The following is a 19140-nucleotide window of genomic DNA, read 5'->3' as shown; positions in this document are numbered from 1 at the left end:
ATCCGAGCTGCGTCTGCAACCTACACCACAGCTCACGGCAATGCCAGATCCTTAACTCAACGAGCAAGGCCAGGGATCGATCCTGCAACCTCATGGTTCCTAGTCGAATTCGTTAACCACTGAGCCACCACTGGAACTCCAACATCCCTGCTTTAAATACAAGGACATTCTTCTACGTCCATAGTTGTAATCGCTGGTAAAGCTGGCAGCACAGCACCAAAGCCCACTTCAGGAAAGGCAATTCAATGAGACGCCAAAACACTATGCCAAGTGTGTAGCTCTCCTGTGATGTGACCCAAGGGGAGACAAAATAGAATACATTGAATAGAAAGGACTCAGAATCATCAGAAAATCCTTCAGAAACATGTCTCCTGAGTTTTTCATTCCTTCCGTACTTATTCAGCCCCTGCTCTGTGCTAGCATTTTGCTAGGGCACCCCGAGTATTCAGCAGTCTGCTACAGGGCAGATGCACCCCTGCCCTCACGAGTGCCCATGCTCCTGCAGTGGGGAAAGAGAGAACAAATACACAAGACGGTTACAGATTGGGAGGGGTGCCGGGAAGGAAACGAGCAGTACGCGTGGAGACAGAGACATGGGGTAGGAGGAGTCTATTTTGGACCAGGTGCTGGGGGCAGCGCTCTCGTGGGCTGTTGGAAAGGCCTGCTCAGTAGCATAATCTCTGGAGGGGCCTGAACAGCAGATGCTCTGAGAGGCTGACTGGGACTTGCTCCACACACTGGGCAGGGCCGGGTCCTCACGCAGAAACGGTCAAGATGTGCAGCTAGATGCAGGGTCAGTAAAGAATGAGGACAAGGGTTTCCAAAAATCTGTGTAGGACCAGGGAGGACTACCTAGGGATGCAGTAAGTGGATTTATTTTGACAGAGTAAGAGGCAGAAGCAGAGAACAAGGAATGATAATAAGGCCAGTTGAGCCAGGAACTAAAGGGATGAAGACAGGCTCGGAGTTTACAGCCCCCAGGCTAATTCACATGATTGGTAAAATAGAAGAACCAACATTTAAAGAGGTAAATGGTGAAGTTTAAATCTTTAAATCTCAGGCTCCAGATGGTTTTACAGATGGGTTCCACCAAACTTTGAAAGAAGAGTTAATTCTTATCTAATATAAATGATTTCAGAAATTAGAAAAAAGGAAGGCTGATAAACTTGACTGTATCCACTGGGGCAACTTTTTAAAGAAAAGCGTTTCAGAGAAGCATCCCATTTATACCGCAGAAAATTTGAATAGAGATAAGCAAAAAATGAAAACATAAATTTCCCTAAGCTGGCTTATTTTAAAACCAAAGATTACATGAAAAATTATAGGTCTGTCTCACATGAAAATAAATGTAAAATCTTAAATATAATATGATCTAACCAAATCTAACAATGAGTTAAAATGATATGTTATGATCAAGTAGAGTTTGTAAAAAGAAATTCAAGGATAGTTGAGTATCAGAAAATTAATCAGCATAATTTAACACGTTAATAAAAGGGGGGACACAGGAATATCTCAGTTAATGTAAAAAAAAAAGCAGTTAATGAATTTTAATACCTATTTGTGATTTTAGAAAATCGAAACCCTAACAAACTGGGAATAGGAGACATTTCAATCTAGTCAAAGTGACACACCAAAACTTAGAGCAAACATGACGCTTAGTGGAGAAACTATGGATAAATTCCTTTAGGAATCAAACAAGGATGCCTCTAATAATGTTACCGGTATTGAAGATGCTGGTAAATGGAAATTGAAAATTAAAAATAAATAAGATATGTAAAGTAAGAGATAAAACTATCAGTAGTTATAAATCAGAAAAGTGTATATGAAAGAACAAAATCCAATAGTCAAGTCAATCTGAAAAAAGTAAAAGCTAAAGGGGGGTGAATATGCCCTATTAGATCTCAAGACATTATATAAAGCCCTATTTTTTTTTTTTTTTTTTGCCCTTTGTCTTTTTAGGGCCACACCTGTGGCATATGGAGGTTCCCAGGCTATGGATCCAATTGGAGCCATTTCTGCCAGCCTATACCACAGCCACAGCAATGCGGGATCCGAGCCGCCTCTGCGACCTACACCACAGCTCAGGGCAACGCCGGATCCTTAACCCACTGAGCAAGACCAGGGATCAAACCCACAACCTCATGGTTCCTAGTCGGATTCGTTTCCCCTGCGCCACGACAGGAACTCCAAGCCCTATTTTTAAAAACAGTGTACCACAGACACACAGACCAATGGAAGAAGATAGCAAGCTCAGAGACAGACCTGAGTGTGTGTGGAATTTAGTGTGTGATAAAAGTAACACCAAAAGTCAACGAAAAAAGGACAGTATACTCTGGATAGATTGAAGACATAAATATGAAAGATGAAATAACATTTATAGGCGTTCCCGTCATAGGCTGGCAGCTACATCTCCGATATGACCCCTGGCCTGGGAACCTCCACATGCCTCAGGTGCAGCCCTAAAAAGCAAAAATAAATAAATGAATATAATTTTTATTCTTCTGCATAATCAATTTTCCCAGCTTACTTATTAAATAGTCCCTTCTTTCCTTCCCTGACCTGCCACGTCATGTGTGTTATGTATAAGACTTGGCGTCTGTGTCTGTGCGCAGTTTCTGGGCTCTGCTGTAATCTGCTGCTCAGCATGTCTACGTCTAATCCAGTATGCCACTGCCTTAATCATATAATTTCATAATAAACTTTGCTAATTGTAGGGCGAATCCCCTGTTCTTGTCTTCCTCAGAAGTATCTTAGCTATTTGGGCTCTTAAGTCTCCAGCAAATGTTTTAGAATTGACCTGTGAAGTTCCATGAAAAACCCTATTTTGGACCTAATTTTTTTTTTTTTTTTTTTGGCTGTGCCCATGGCCTGCAGAATTTCCTGGGACAGGGATCAAACCCATGCCACAGCAGTGACAACACTGGATTCTTAACCCACTAGGCCACCAGGGAACTCATCATTAGAACTACTTGGAAGGCTTGGGTGGAATTTGGAGAGAATGAACACATTGATTATACTGCCGCCTTCCCCACCCCCCGCCGCCCGCCGCCTTCTTTTTCCTGTTCCCTGCGGCATGTGAAAGTTTCTGGGCTAGGGATTGAACCTGTGCCACAGCAGCAACCCAAGTCACAGCTGCGACAACACTGGATCTTAACCTGCTGCATCACCAGGGAATTCCTGAAGCATAACTTTTAGTAGTTCCTTTAGAGCACGTCTATTTGTGACAAGTATTGTCAATTTTCATTCATTTGCAAATGGCTTTTGCTCTCATTATTGAAAGATGACTTTGCTGGACGCAGAATTCTGGGTCAACAGCCTTTTATAGTGACATTTAGATATCACTCCACTAACGCTTGAATTATGAAATGATTACGATAATTAAGCTAATTAACATTTTCATCACTTCACGATTACTTTTGGTTTGGTGAGAGCACTTAAGATTTACATTCACAGTACACTGCAAGTCTACAGCACAGTATTAGCTGTACAGTACGTCTCCAGAATGCATGCATTTGCATTTTTCGACCAACACCTTCCCATTTTTCCCCTGCTCCTCAGCCCGGGCAACCACCACTTTACTCTCTGCTTCTTTTCTCTCGTTCTTTCTTTTCTCTCTCTCTTTTTCTTTTTGGTCACCCCACAGCATATGGAGTCCCTGGGCCAGGATCTTCAACCCACTGTGCTGGGCCTGCATCAAACCTTCCTCCCGGCGATGCAGAGATGCCACCGATCCTGTTGCACCACAGCAGGAACTCCTTACTCTGCTTCTATGAGTTTGACTTTTCTTAGATCCCACACACGAGTGATATCATGCGATGTCTGTCTTTCTGGGCCTGGCTTATTTCACTTAGCAAGATGTCCTCCAGATTCAGCATCTATGCTGTCACAAATGACAGGATTTCTTTCTTTCTTAAGATTGAAGAACATTCTGCTGAGGTGTGGTAGGTGCGTGCATCACATTTTCTGTGTTCATTTGTCGGCAGACACATGGGCTTTTCCCACCATGGGTATCATGAATAAGTCTGTAGAGAATGTGGGAACGCAGGCCTCTGAGACACTCATTTCATTTCCTTCATTTCCTCGACATACACCCCGAAAGGAGTTGTTGGTCATACAGCAGTTCTACTTTTAATGTTTTGAGGAATCTCCATAGTCTTTTCCATAATGACTGCACCAGTACCATTTACACTGGCTCTGTAATTTTATACACACACACACACATATATATATATATTTTTTCTTTCTTTTTATGGCCTCACCTGCAGCACATGGAAGTTCCCGAGCTAGGGGGTTAAATCTGAGCTGCAGTAGCCGGCCTACGCCACAGTCACAGCAATGCCAGATCCAAGCCACATCTGCGACTTACGCCGTAGCTTTTGGCAAAGCGGGATCCTTAACCCACAGAGTGAGGCTAGGGATTGAAGATCGAACCTGCATCCTCACAGAAATTATGTTGGGTTCTTAACCTATTGAGCCATGATGGGAACTCCTGTGATTATATATTTAAAACTTTTTTTTTTCTTTTTAGGGCCATACCCGTGGCATATGGAAGTTCCCAGGCTTGGGGTCAGATCAAAGCTGCAGCTGCCAGATCCAAGCTGTGTCTGCAACCTACACCACAGCTCACGGCAATGCATGGAACCTGAATCCTCATGGATACTAGTCAGGTTCATTACCACTGAGCCATAATGGGAACTCCTAACAGTTAAAAAAATTATAGTTGATTTACAACGTTCTGTCAATTTCTGCTGTATGGCAAAGCAACCCAGTTATACATATATATACATACATTCTTTTTCTCTATCATGTTCTATCACAAGTGATTGGATAGAATTCCCTGCCTACACGGAAGGATCTCGCTGCTCATCATTCTCAATGTAATAGTTTGCATCCACTAACCCCAGACTCCCAGTCCATCCCACTCTCTCCCCCTCGACAACCACAAGTTTGCTCTCCATGTCTGTGAGTTTGTTTCTTTACTACAAATAGGTTCATCTGCGCCATATTTTAGATTCTAGATATAAGTGATATCATATGGTGTTGTTTTTCTCTCTCTGACTTACTTCACTTAGTATGAGAATCTCTAGTTCCATCCATGTTGCTGCAAATGGCATTATTATTTTTTATGGCTGAGTAGTATTCCATTGTGTATATGTACCATGTCTTCTTAATCCATTTATTTGTTGATGGACATTTAGGTTGTTTCCATGTCTTGGCTATTGTGAACGGTGCTGCAAGTGATTATAGGTGTGCATGTATCTTTTTGAATGTAAGCTTTCTCTGGATATATGCCCAGGGTTGGGATTGCTGGATCATATGGTAGTTTTATATTTAGTTTTCTGAGGAACCTCCATACTGTTTTCCATAGTGGTTGTACCAATTTACATTCCCACTGACAGTGTAGGAGGGTTCCCTTTTCTCCACACCCTCTCTAGCATTTGTTATTTGTGGACTTATTAATGATGGCCATTCTGACCCGCGTGAGGTGGTACCTCATTGTAGCTTTGATTTGCATTCCTCTAATAATCAGTGATGTTGAGCATTTTTTTCATATGCCCATTGGCCATCCACATGTCTTCTTTGGAGAAATGTCTGTTTAGGTCTTTCTGCCCATTTTTTGATTGGGTTGTTTTTCATTGTTGTTGTTGAGTTTTATGAGTTGTTTGTATATTTTGGAGATTAAGCCCTTGCCAGTTGCATCATCTGCAATTATTTTCTCCTGTTCCATAGGTTTCAGTTTTTTTTTTTTAATGGTTTCCTTTGTAGTGCAAAAGCCTGTAAGTTTGGTTAGGTCCTGTTGGTTTATTTTTGTTTTTATTTCTACTGCCTCGGGAGATTGACCTAAGAAAACATTTACATGCTTGATGTCAGAAAAAAAAATTTTTTTTTTGGCTTTTTGGGGCCGCACCTGTGGCATATGGAGGTTCCAAGGCTAGGGGGTCTAATCGGAGCTACAGCTGCTGGCCTATGCCACAGCTCATGGCAATGCTGGATCCTTAACCCACTGAGCGAGGCCAGGGATCAAACCTGCCACCTCATGGTTCCTAGTTGGATTCATTTCTGCTGCACCATGATGGGAACTCCATGAGAATGTTTTGCCTTTGTTCTCTTTTAGGAATATCATGATGTCTTGTCTTATATTTGTCTTTAAGCCCCTTTGAGTTTATTTTTGTGCGTGATGTGAGGGTGTGTTCTAGTTTCATTGATTTACATGCAGCTGTCCAGCTTTTCTAGTTCCACTTGCTGAAGAGACTAGTTTTTTTTCCCATTGTATACTCTTGCCTTCTTTGTTAAAGACTAACTGACTGTAGGTATCTGGGTTTATTTCTGGGCTCTCTATTCTGTTCCACTGGTCTGTATATCAGTTTTTTGTACCAGCACCGCACTGTCTTGATGACTGTAGCTTTGTAATATTGTCTGAGGTCTGGGAGAGTTATGCCTCCTGCTTGGTCTTTTTTGCTCAGGATTGCTTTGGCAATTCTGGGTCTTTTTTTTTTTTTTTTTTTTTTGGTCTTTTTGCCATTTCTTTGGGCTGCTCCCGCGGCATATGGAGGTTCCCAGGCTAGGGGTTGAATCGGAGCTGTAGCTACTGGCCTACGCCAGAGCCACAGCAACGGGGGATCCGAGCCGCATCTGCAACCTACACCACAGCTCACAGCAACGCCAGATCGTTAACCCACTGAGCAAGGGCAGGGACCGAACCCGAAACCTCATGGTTCCTAGTCGGATTTGTTAACCACTGTGCCACGACGGGAACTCTTTTTTTTTTTTTGGATTCTGGGTCTTTTATGGTTCCATCTACATTTTTGGGTTGTTTGTTCTAGTTCTGTGAAAAACATCATGGGTAATTTGATAGGGATTGCATGAAATCTGTAGATTTCTTTGGATAGTATGGCCATTTTTATGATATTAATTATTCCAATTCGGGAGTATGGGATATCTTTCCATTTCTTTGAATCCTCTTTAATTTCCTTGATTTATGTTTTTTAGTTCCCAGCATGTAAGTCTTTTTTTTTTCTCTTTTTTTGCTCCTTATACCAAATTAGGTTCCACTTTTGGCTACCATATAGATTATTCAGTCTTAACATTCATCAAAATTTGTTGCAATTTTGTTTAGTTATTTTTCCTCTTCACACGATCATCAGCTTCGGGACTGGAGCTTCCCAATAGTATCTCTGTAGGACTGTACTGTGGGGCAAGGGAAATAACCAGACCTTTTGGGGACTACTAGACACTGGCTCTGAACAGACACTAATTTCTCTACACCCCAAACAGCACTACTAGCCAGTGGAGTGACCTAGCAGTCAGAGGAAGGGCTTTCTGGAGGGCAGGTTAACAATGGAGTTCTAGCTCAGGAACCCATTCAGCTCACAGAGGGTTTAGTAGGTTTTTTTTTTTGGGGGGGTCACACCCGTGGCATGTGGAGGTTCCCAGGCTAGGGGTCGAATCAGAACTACAGCTGCCGGCCCAGGCCACAGCCACAGCCACGCAGAATCTGAGCCCCATCTGTGGCCTACACCACAGCTCACAGCAATGCCGGATCCTTAACCCACTGAGCAAGGCCAGGGAACGAACCCGAATCCTCATGGTTCCTAGTTGGATTCATTTCCGCTGGTCCACAACAGGAACTCCGAGGGTCTCTGAACTCTGTGGTTTTCCCAGTTCCAGCATAACTGAGACGGATATTCTCAGCAACGGGAGAATCCCCACTTTTGTTCCCTAATCCACGGAGTGAGGGCTGTTTGGTAGGAAAGACCAAGTGGAAACCATGAGAACTGCCTCTGCCTATGAAAGCAGCAAACGAAAAGCAACAGTGCATTTCTGGAGGGACTGCAGAGGTTATCAGCACCGTTAAGGCTTGAAGGATGCGGGGTAGTTCCCTAATTCCCACCGCATTCCCACTCAGTTTGCCTATCTGGCCTGTGCAGCAGGCGGTTTTAGAGACTCAATCAGGTGGTAACTCCAATTGTAGCGACTGCTTCAGAAGTGGGTTTGTTGCTTGAACAAATTCCTATATCCCCTGATACCCGGTATGCAGCCATAGATCTGACAAATGCTTTTTTCTCTGTGTCTGTTCGTAAACACCACCATCAGCAGTTTGCTTTCAGCTGGCAAAGCTAACGATTCATCTTCACTATCCTAATTCAGGAATATCAACTCTCCAGCTTCCGAGCTGCCTTCCCTTCCACAGGACATCAAGCTGTCCCATTGGAGTGATAGTGCGCTGATTGGACCTGGTGAGCAAAAGAAGCCAGACACAGGATTATGCTCTGCGATTACATTTGTATGAAATTCTAGGCAAGTATATCAGTTGTTGCCAGGTGCTGTGAAGGGAAGAGTGGAATTGACTGGGGAGGTGCAAAAACAGACATTTTGGAGTGATATAAATAATTTGCATTTTGATAACAATATTTGTTATACTGGTGTATACATTTTGCAAAACTCAGTGAACTGTACACTTAAAATGTGTTTATTTTAGGGAGTTCCCGTCGTGGCGCAGTGGTTAACAAATCTGACTAGGAACCATGAGGTTTTGGGTTCGATCCCTGGCCTTGCCCAGTGGGTTAAGGATCCAGCGTTGCCATGAGCTGTCTGTAGGTCGCAGACGTGGCTCGGATCCCGCGTTGCTATGGCTGTGGCATAGGCCGGTGGCTACAGCTCTGATTCGACCCCTAGCCTGGGAACCTCCGTATGCCGAGGGAGCAGCCCTAGAAAAGGCAAAAAAAAAGTGTTTATTTTACTGTTTATAAATTATACCTAAATAAAGATGACTTAAAAAAAAGCAATAAAAGATAAGAACACTATTGGAGTTCCTGGGTGACTCAGTGAGTTAAGGATCTGGAATTGTCGCTGCATTGTCTTGGGCCATTTCTGTGGCATGGGTTCAATCTCTGGCCCAGGGTTCAATCCCTGGCATAGCAAAAAGAAAAAAGACCAAAAAAAGAGAAGAAAACCAAAAAAAAAAAAAAAAAGGAGGCAAGAATACTATCAATACTTATGGGTTGCAATAATATATCTTAAGAAAAATTCACAGGTCCAAATGTTTTCACAACTTAAAAAGGAATGAAAATAAATGAATAAAGCATTCAACTCAATTTTAGGGAAGGCAAAATGAAAAAAGCCCAGAAATCCAATTAATTTAGCATGTGGGGAAAAACGCGTATTAAAAACGCCTTCCTGGTCCATATGCCCTTCACTGAGAGGTGTTTCGGTTTTTTTTTGGTCTTTTGTCTTTTTTTAGGGCACAACTACAGCAAATGGAGGTTCCCAGGGTAGGGGTCGAATGTGAGCTCTAGCTGCTGGCCTACACAACAGCTCATGGCAACGCTGGATCTTAACACGATGAGCAAGGCCAGGGATCAAACCCGAGTCCTCATGTATACTAGCTGGGTTCGTTAACCACCGAGCCACTATGGAAACTCCATCTGAGAGTTTGTTTTAATTCACTGGTTCTATAGATGGGCTGAGCTTAAATTTCCATATTATCATGCATGTAGCCTAGCCCACCCAGCCCCCTGTTACATACAGCATTTAAAAGCAATAGATTAGATGTCATATAGCATCCTGGAAAGAGCTGATACACATGATTCTGAATGAAAATAAAAGAGAAATAGCAGGAGACATATAACACAATGTCATTTATAGAAATTTAAAGTAAATTTATAAATTTCTTCTTTCAGAAGAACATACATACGCAAAAAGTACACATTAGAATTGCTGTCTATGGTGGAGAGAGGAAAGGGAATGGACCAGGGGTTTAAGGTGATAAATAAAAATTAAACTCGCGATGTCCTGCATGGACCAGTGATCATAATGTACCATAAACTGTGGGTGTGATAAATCAGTTCTCTACATCTGAGGTTAAAACTAAGCGAAGAGACAGGAACACTGTTACGTAACAGCATGATCAGGGAATGGGGAGCAGTACTGAGGAACCGACACAAAATAAAAAGAAAAATAACAAAGAAATAAAACAGATTATAACGATGATGATAAAGACAAGATAGAAAGAGATGCACAATATGGGTAACTGGAATTTCTGAAGAATAAATCAAAGAAAGAACAAACAGCATCCAAAGGTATGATAAATGAAAAGGTTTTTAGAAAAAATGCTCAAATCTATAGCTCTAAGGATCTAACATGTTCAGGAAAAGTGTTAGAGAATATTAATACCAACCTAATGCTGGTGAAGGACAGAACTCCAGGGATAAAGAAAGAGTTTTACAGGCAGAAAAAGAAAGTCACTTTCAAGAGGAAACAGAGGCAGACCTTACACTTCTCCGCAATTCCACTAAGTGCTAACAACATCTAAGTTATAAAGAAAATAATTATATACCTAGCCCAGTTACCATCCAGTTATAAACACAGACATATTCTTAAGCATTTATAAATTCAAGGAACATGATGTGCATAACGATAGTTCCCAGGTTTAACTCTGAATTATTTAAATACAGAATGTGTGAGTCTTGACAACCACAGGAATGATGTATGGATAATATACTGATAAGAGTACAACGAAGGACAGTTTTGCCTCAGTCTCTTTGTTTGTAAAATAGGGGTACTAACAGTCTTTATATCTTATAAAATTGTTGCGAGGATTAAGTGAACTAATTAACATACTGCTTAGAATAGCATCTAGCAATTAATAAGCAGTGCATAAATATTACTGATTAGTATTATTAGATCCCGAATAAAGATAAAAGATATAACTGAAGAAATAACGCTAGTTTTCTTAAAGTTCTCCTATAAACATTCTTAATCTTAGAACAGTATTATAGGAGCTGATAGATTTTTTTATGCTGAGGAAACATTTATTTATTTATTTGGCCGTGCTTCGGCATATGGAGTTCCCTCGCCAGCTATCAGATCTTAGTGGCAGTTGCAACCTACGATGCAGCTGCAGCAATGGCAGATACTCAACTCACTGTGCTGGGCTAGGAATGGAACCTGTGTCCCAGCACTCCAAGGATGCCACAGATCCTGTGGCCCCACAGTGGGAACGCCAAGAAGTATGTATCTTAAGGGAAGACTTTCTGCAGTTTCATTTCAATTTAAATTCTTAAGTAAAATTAAAGGTAGCACTCTTTATTTTATTTTATTTTTATTATTTTATTTATTTATTTATTTATTTTTGTCTTTTTGCTATTTCTTTGGGCCGCTCCCGCGGCATATGGAGGTTCCCAGTCTAGCGGTCCAATCGGAGCTGTAGCCACCAGCCTATGCCAGAGCCACAGCAACACGGGATCCGAGCCGCGTCTGCGACCTACACCACAGCTCACGGCAACACCGGATCGTTAACCCACTGAGCAAGGGCAGGGATCGAACCCGCAACCTCATGGTTCCTCGTCGGATTCGTTAACCACTGCACCACGACGGGAACTCCTTCTCCAGATTTTTTTTTTGCCTTCAGTTTTATACTTTTTCCAGTTTTACTGAGATATAGTTGACATAAAATATTGTATGAGTTGGGTTGTATAACGTAATGATTGGATATATCCATGGACGGTGAAATGATGGCCACCGACACCCGTCACCTCCCGTGGCCACACGTTATTTTTCTCCTTATCATGAGAATGTTTAAGACACTCCTCCCTTAGCAACTCACATATTCAGTGTAGTTTATTACCTAAGAATGCGAAACTCTTCCCAGATGTGCGTGTCGTCCGTGTGTGGGATATGTACTATGCACAGTGTTTGGAAACAACTGAAGATTGGTGAAACTGCAAGAAATAATTTCTAATAACTTTTTCAGTTTCTTCTTTGGTTATTGCTTTAAAAGCGTGTCAATTGGGGCATTTCATTTTCCTCCCACATTGTCCATTTTATCAATATTTCCTCATTTATCAGATTACTAATATATACAGCAGAATTTTCCAGGTGGGATTATTAGCATTTTAAAATAAATTATTATTACTAAATAATTATAACGCATAATTATGTTTATAGTTAATAAATATTATTAAATAATTGTTAAGTTGAATAATTATTAAATAAATAATGATTTTTAAACAAAATGTTGCATGTGCCTTGTTTTTAAAACTCAATTAAAATAGAAGATTACAAAGAATGTTTAAAATCAACAAAATCTAGCCACTCAGGATTAACTGTTTTTAAAATTGGTGAACATGGAGTTCCCGTCGTGGCGCAGTGGTTAACGAATCCGAGGAGGAACCATGAGGTTGCGGGTTCGGTCCCTGCCATTGCTCAGTGGGTTAACGATCCGGCGTTGCTGTGAGCTGTGGTGTAGGTCGCAGACGCGGCTAGGATCCCGCGTTGCTGTGGCTCTGGCATAGGCCAGTGGCTACGGCTCCGATTGGACCGCTAGCCTGGGAACCTCCATATGCCGCGGGAGCGGCCCAAGAAACAGCAAAAAGACAAAAAAAAAAAAAAAAACATCTGGAGAAAAATATTGCAAAACTCTCTGAGACATGTTGAAGAACATCTGAATAACTGGAAACAACACATTCCTGCATAAGAATACTTAAGGTTAAAAATATATTATTCTTTCCATGTTAATATAGGTTTAACACAATTCCAAATAAAAGTTAAATGAATCTATTATTCACCTGGAATAATAAATGTGTGAGAAAAGCTAAAAGAAAAAAAGAATAATGCAGGGGAACTTACTGATTAATAGTAATGAAACTAGTGTGATAAGCCATGAAACCTAACATATTATAAAACGGTTTAGCTGGAGTTCCCTGGTGGCTCAGGGGTTTAAGGATCTGGCTTTGTAACTGGCCTGAGAACTTCTGCATGCCATGGGCATGGCCAAAAAATCCCCCCAAAACCAAAAAAACCCAAGTTAGCTATCTCCGCTCTACTATATATAAAAATGCCACGTATAATAAAGAAATCACTTTGGAGTTCCTGCTGTGGCTCAGTGGTAACGAATATGACTAATATCATGAGGATGTGGGTTCGATCCCTGGCCTTGCTGAACAAATTAAGGATCCAGTGTTGCCATGAGCTATGCTGTAGGTTGCATACATGGCTTGGATTCTGTGTTGCAGTGGCTATAGTATAGGCCAGCAGCTGCATCTCTGATTCAACTCTAATCTGAGAACTTCCACATGCCACAGGTGTGGCCCTAAAAAGCAAAATAAATAAATAAAATAAAGATTTAATTTAATTTAATTTTAAAAATCACTTCTGTAATAGTTTAGAATTAAATGTTAAAACAACAACAACAGAGCAGAAGAAAACATAAATATCTCACTGATCCTGGATTAGGGAATGATTTTCTAGGCATCAGAGAAATGGAAATAAATCAGAAAAGGAAAATATTGATACATTTTACTACATAAGACTTCTGTCTACCAAAGCTTCATATACAAAATTAAAGGAAAATAACAAATTGGGAAAAATATATACTGCAATTTTGAACAAGGACCTTAATAATCTTAATAAAGAGTTCTGGAGTTCCCGTCGTGGTTCAGTGGTTAATGAACCTGACCAGGAACCATGAGGTTGCAGGTTCAATCCCTGGCCTTGCTCAGTGGGTTAAGGATCCAGTGTTGCCGTGAGCTGTGGTGTAGGTTGCAGATGCAGCTCGGATCCTGAGTTGCTGTGGCTCTGGCGTAGGCCGGCGGCTGCAGCTCTGATTAGACCCAGCCTGGGAACCTCCATATGCCGCGGGGGAGCGGCTCAAGAAATGGCAAAAAGACCAAAAAAAAAAAGAGTTCTTACAAATCAATAGGAGTCTATCACAGAAACCTGCCATTCTCTCTCTTCTTGTTCTCAGTGCCAAGCCTGAGTTAATACTAACTCCTTTTTAACCTTTATTTCTGCATAAACTTCCTAATTGGTCTTCCGGCCTCCAGTCTTTCTTCTCCAAACCATCTCTTGCCTTGTTACCAGAGGTATCTTTCTAAAAGGCAAGGGTCTTCCTTGAAATCCCAAATGGGTCCCTATCACCTAGACAAGACAGGTAAACTTCCTTAGATTGGCCCTGAAGACACGTCTACCCTTTTCAGCCTCTCTTTCTTTGGGCTGCCACCTTGTGAACATTATGCACTAATCTGGCTTCCTTTTTTCAAACAAAAAAATTTTTTTAGTTGATTTGCAACGTTCTGTCAATTTTTGCCATATAGCAAAGTGACACGTGACCCAGTCATACGTGTTATCTACACTCTTTTCCTCATATGATATTACGTCATGTTTAATCTGGCTTCTTGACCACACCGGCCTTTCCCTCACAGGCACACAGCCCTGGCTCTCTCTTCTCCGAGACGGCCCCTCCTCTGTACCCACAGGTCCCTAACCCTCGCCTGTCCAATTCCTACTCCTTCCCTAAGGCTCTGCTCTCTTCAAATCCTGACGTGCCTCCCCAAGTAATCAGCCTCTCCTCCTTCTCTGCTCGCTCCCCAGTATTTGGAGTACGCCGTTATTAGCATTTGCCAGCTTATAATTTTCATATAAAATTAAACCATGCTTTAGTTTTAGTTTATATATTTAAATTAAGTTAGTCATTTTGATGTCTGTTTCTGGCCCCCTCTCACTTCTTCTAATGAAGGAGACTCCCTATTCAACTTTGTATTCTTAGAAGAGCACATAGTAGGTTCATAGTAAATGGTATTAAATAAAAGAATATTTAATTATATTGAAGGAATTAAATAACTTATAGTAGAAAATGAATTATAGAACTATTTATTTATTTAATTTTCTTCTTTTTGCAGCCACACCTGTGGCATATGGAGGTTCTCAGGCTAGGGGTTGAATCAGCCCTGCAGCTGAAGCCTACACCACAGCCACAGCAAGGCCAGATCCGAGCCGCATCTGTGACCTACGCCACAGCTCGTGGCAATGCCAGATCCTTAACCCACTGAGTGAGGCCAGGGATTGAACCCACATCGTCATGAAGACTATGTCGGGACCTTAACTGGCTGAGCCACAGTGGGAACTCCAGAACTTTTTAAAAAGGTAGTTAAAAATATATATGTGTATAAACTTTCAAGTCCATAGGCACAAACATTGCAGACATTTCTAAGTAGAAATATTCTGAGGACTGTTGTAATAAGTGGAGATTATTTACAAACTGATAATCTTCTTAAAAAGTTTGTTTTCATTTGAGGAGAATATACAGGCTTTTCTAAAATGTGTTTTACGGTATGACTTTCTCTAGCAAAACAGACTCTTTTTTTTTTTTTTTTTTTTTTTTGCTTTTTAGGTCCACAGCTATAGCATATGGAAGTTCCTGGGTCAGGGGTTGAATCAGAGCTACAGCTGCTGGCCTAGACCACAGCCACAGCAATGCAGGATCCGAGCCGAAACTGTGACCTACGCCACAGCTCACGGCAACACTGGATCCTTAACCCATGGAGAGAGGCCAGGGATCGAACTAGCATCCTCATGGATCCTAGTCGGGTTCATTACCTCTGAGCCAGGACGGGAACTCCTAGGCTTACAAACTATAAGAATTATATGTATTCGAAACTAGTAAAGAACAAACTAAAAAAATTACAATGGTATCACTACCTCTGCTGGTCACCATTTAGTGGAAATGGTGAATAAAATAATATAACGTTCTTTTCCACAAACAGAGAAATTTGTCCAACTGTATGGCTGCTTCATTGTACTGAGCTGTATTTCCCATTTCAGCATGTCACCAGTCTTGGTACTATCACTCTGAGCTATTTTTATTTAAATGATTCGCAGAAAGAATGGTCATACATAGGTGATATATTAGCATCATTTGCCATTTGCTGAGTACTTGAGCCTTGGGTATGGCATTGTATGCCCAGTTACAAAAGAAGAAGTCACTATTTCTACCCTCGAAAGGTAACAGTCCATTTGCAGAAATAAGACGCAAACGCACATAAAAGAATCAGAAAATAGGAGTTCCCGTCGTGGCGCAGCGGAAACGAATCTGACTAGGAACCATGAGGTTTCGGGTTCGATCCCTGGCTGTGCTCAGTGGGCTAAGGATTTGGCGTCGCCTCGAACTGTGGTATAGGTTGAAGATGTGCTTGGATCCTGAGTTGCTGTGGCTGTGGTGCAGGCTGGCGGCTGAGGCTCCGATTGGACCCCTAACCTGGGAACCTCCATATACCACAGGTGCAGCCCTAAAAAGGAAAAAAAAATCAGAAAACAATTTAAGGCAATGTTTAATGGTGAGTGTAAAATCTTGTGGTTCAGTAGTTACATGGTGCAGAAGGTGAAACAAAATGGTGAGGGAAGGACTTGTTAAGAAGGCACTTGATTTAAGCTCAGGAGTGTAGGGAGGATTTGAGCTGCTGGAAGAAGGGAGAAGGCACCCTGCCTGGGAAAACATCCTACCTGAGATTTTTTCCATCTCTTCCAGTAGCTTTTCCAAGTCTTTATTCAGGTCCGACAGCATTTTCAGCATGTTGTCGTAGTTCCTTTCCCCAGGGTCAGACTCGGCCATCTAAGCAGTGCACAGAAAGATGCATTGAGACAAACCAGTGTTTCAATTCCAGCTCCACTATGCACAGTGGGCTAGCTCAAGCCAGAAACTTTTGGTCTTTTTTTTTTTTTTGTCTTTTTGCCTTTTCTAGGGCCGCTCCCGCAGCACATGGAGGTTCCCAGGCTAGGGGTCTAATTGGAGCCGCAGTCACCGGCCTACACCAGAGACACAGCAACTCAGCATCCGAGCCATGTCTGCAACCTACACCACAGCTCACGGCAACGCCAGATCCCTAACCCACTGAGCAAGGTCAGGGATTGAACCTGCAACCTCATGGTTCCTGGTCGGATTCGTTAACCACCGAGCCACGACGGGAACTCCTTGGTCATCTTTTAACTCCTCTTATCTTCCTGACCTAAGGGGTTACTGGAACTCAGTTTTCTTTGTTCATGGAATAAACATTCAGTCATCTATGAGTCAGGAAGGCCCAGTGATGAGAGCCCCCCTTGTGGAGGTCAGCTTCTTAGGGTCTCTCCTCTCAGTGCCTTCTTCCCTCTCTCCAAGGTCGCTGCTTTAACTGAGGTCTATCCCATTACCCGCCACTGAGTACAGATTTACTGGGCATTTACTATGTGCCAGACGTGCACTACGGCTCTGCGGATCCAGACAGACCAGATGCTGTCTTGGAGCTTCCATTCCAGAGGGAGAGACTGATCATAGCCAAGTTAACAGATTCATAAAGAGACCTTAAGTGCGTGGTCACTGCTACAAAAATAAAAATAAAGAGTGTGGTGTCATAAAGAGGACTCCCCCCCTTTCCCCCCTTCTTTTGGCTGTACATGTGGCATTTGGAAGTTCCCAGACCAGGGATCAAATCTGAGCCCAACTGCAACCTACACCACAGCTGTGGCAATGCTGGATCCTTAACCCACTGTGCCACAGTAGTAACTCCAATACAGAGGATTTTTCATGGGGAGGGAAGCTTTAGCTTGTAAAGTCAGAGATGTCCTTCCTTATGAAGTAACATTTGAACTGCCACTTGAATGACAAAAAAGGAATTGGCGTGCGAAGATCTAGGGAAAGAGTTCTAGACAGAGGGAGTGGCTCAAGAAAAGGTGGGAGTGGCCCTGGTGCGTTTTAAGGAATTGAAAAAAAGTGCAGAATGGGGTTGAGAAGAGTGGTTTGACACGAGATCAGCTAAGTGGGCAAGAACCTTGGTTTTACTCTGAGTATACAGGAAAGCCATTGGGGTTGAGAAAGCAGGGGATTATGTGACTATGCGTTAAGATAATGACGTCATCTGCTGTTTGGAAAATGGACTGTTGGGAGTTCCCTTGTGGTGCAGTGGGTTAAAGGTTTGGTGATGTCACTCTGACAGCAGCTCCAGTTGTTGCTGTGGCTCGGGTTCAATCCCTGGCCCAGGAAATTTCACATGCCATGGCATGGCCAAAAAAAAAGAAAGAAAAAGAAAAAAGAAAGAAAATGGACTGTTGCAGAAAGTGGAGAGGAGAAAAGAATGGGAAGACCAATTAGGTTTTGTTTGTTTGTTTGTTTTTTGCTTTTTAGGGCTGAACCCGTGGCATATAGAAATTCTCGGGCTAGGGGTGGAATTGGAGGACAGCTGCCGGCCTGCACCACAGCCACAGCAACTTGGGATCCGAGCTGCGTCTGCGACCTACGTCACAGCTCATGGCAACACTGGATCCCTGACCCACTGAGCGAGGCCAGGGATTGAACCCGCATCCTCATGTTTATTAGTCGGATTTATTTCTACTGTGCCACAGTGGGAACTCTGGGAAGACCAACTCGTCAGGAGCGCACTAAAGTGGACTAGGGATGGCGGTGGTTTGCACTTAGGTGATAATATCCAAACTAAGAGGTGGACATGTTCTGGCTATATTTTGGAAAATGAACCAAAAGAACCGGGCAGAGGATCTGATGTACCGAGGCACGCAAGGGCAAGTGAGGGGAGAGAGACATCGAAACGACTCCTGTATTTGGGGAGAACGACTTGATGGATGGCGGTGTCCCTAACTGAAAGGGGGAAGGCCAGGAGAGGCGCACGCTGGAGGGCAAACTAGGTGCTCTGCTTTGAATGTGTCAATATGAGGTGCCCGCCAGGCCTCCAACTGGATATACAAGCAGAGAGCTGAATACATGGGCCTGGAGTTTAGGAGCTAGGTTGGAGCTGAAAATATAAAGTTTGGAACTAATGGTACAGGCTCTCATCTTTCACTTGAACTACCGTCGTAGATGCCTAACTGATCTTCCTGCTTATAGCTTCCTCTTGCCCCATCTATTTTCCAGTCCCTAAAATGCAACTCTAGCCATGTCACACTCCCTGAAACCCTTCAATAGCTCCTATTTCTTTCAGATAAAATACAACCTCTCTACTATAGATAGGAGATCCCACAGTCTTGCTCCTGACTGTCCCTATTGTTATCCAGATCCAAGCAGTGATGAAATAATTGAAATCCTTAATGATGTAAGGCTTTGATTTAATGATATTATTTAATGATGTTATTTAAAATCTGTAAGAGCTATGTATGTCTAAGAGATATAATGAAAAGATATTCATGAAAATAACACAAAACTCTGTAAAGTTAAAAAATTTGTACAGTTTTCTTACAAAAGAGAGAAAGAAGTACAAAATAGAAAAGAGTCTTTTTTGGGGGGGAGTCGAACCCAAGACATATGGAAGTTCCCAGGCTGGGGGTTGAAGAGGAGCTGCAGCTGCCTGCCTACGCCACAGCCACAGCAATGCCAGATCTGAG

The 19140-nt window shown here is 42.3% G+C and overlaps 1 protein-coding gene across 4 annotated transcripts in view; it reads right to left on the bottom strand.

The window, feature by feature from the left end:
• The window catches only part of SYCE3 (synaptonemal complex central element protein 3), a 31343-nt gene that overhangs the window by 3039 nt on the left and 9164 nt on the right, over positions 1 to 19140 (bottom strand). For 2 of the 4 annotated variants that reach the window (XM_085024641.1, XM_021091052.2), the window contains exon 2: positions 16279 to 16387. In XM_085024641.1, coding sequence (XP_084880767.1) covers positions 16279 to 16387 — 109 coding nt within the window. Of the gene's footprint in view, positions 1 to 7575; positions 8235 to 16278; positions 16412 to 19140 lie in introns of those variants that run through there. The other 2 variants (NM_001206362.1, XM_085024642.1) reach the window with 2 other exon arrangements.

Source organism: Sus scrofa, chromosome 5 (genome assembly GCF_054392235.1).
Source record: "Sus scrofa isolate SSC_HxYL_T2T_F1_AM1 chromosome 5, Sscrofa_HxYL_maternal_Yorkshire_Landrace_v2.0, whole genome shotgun sequence".
NCBI classification, from domain to species: domain Eukaryota; kingdom Metazoa; phylum Chordata; class Mammalia; order Artiodactyla; family Suidae; genus Sus; species Sus scrofa.
Note: the sequence above shows the minus strand (reverse complement) of the source record. Positions and strands in the feature narration are given on the sequence as shown.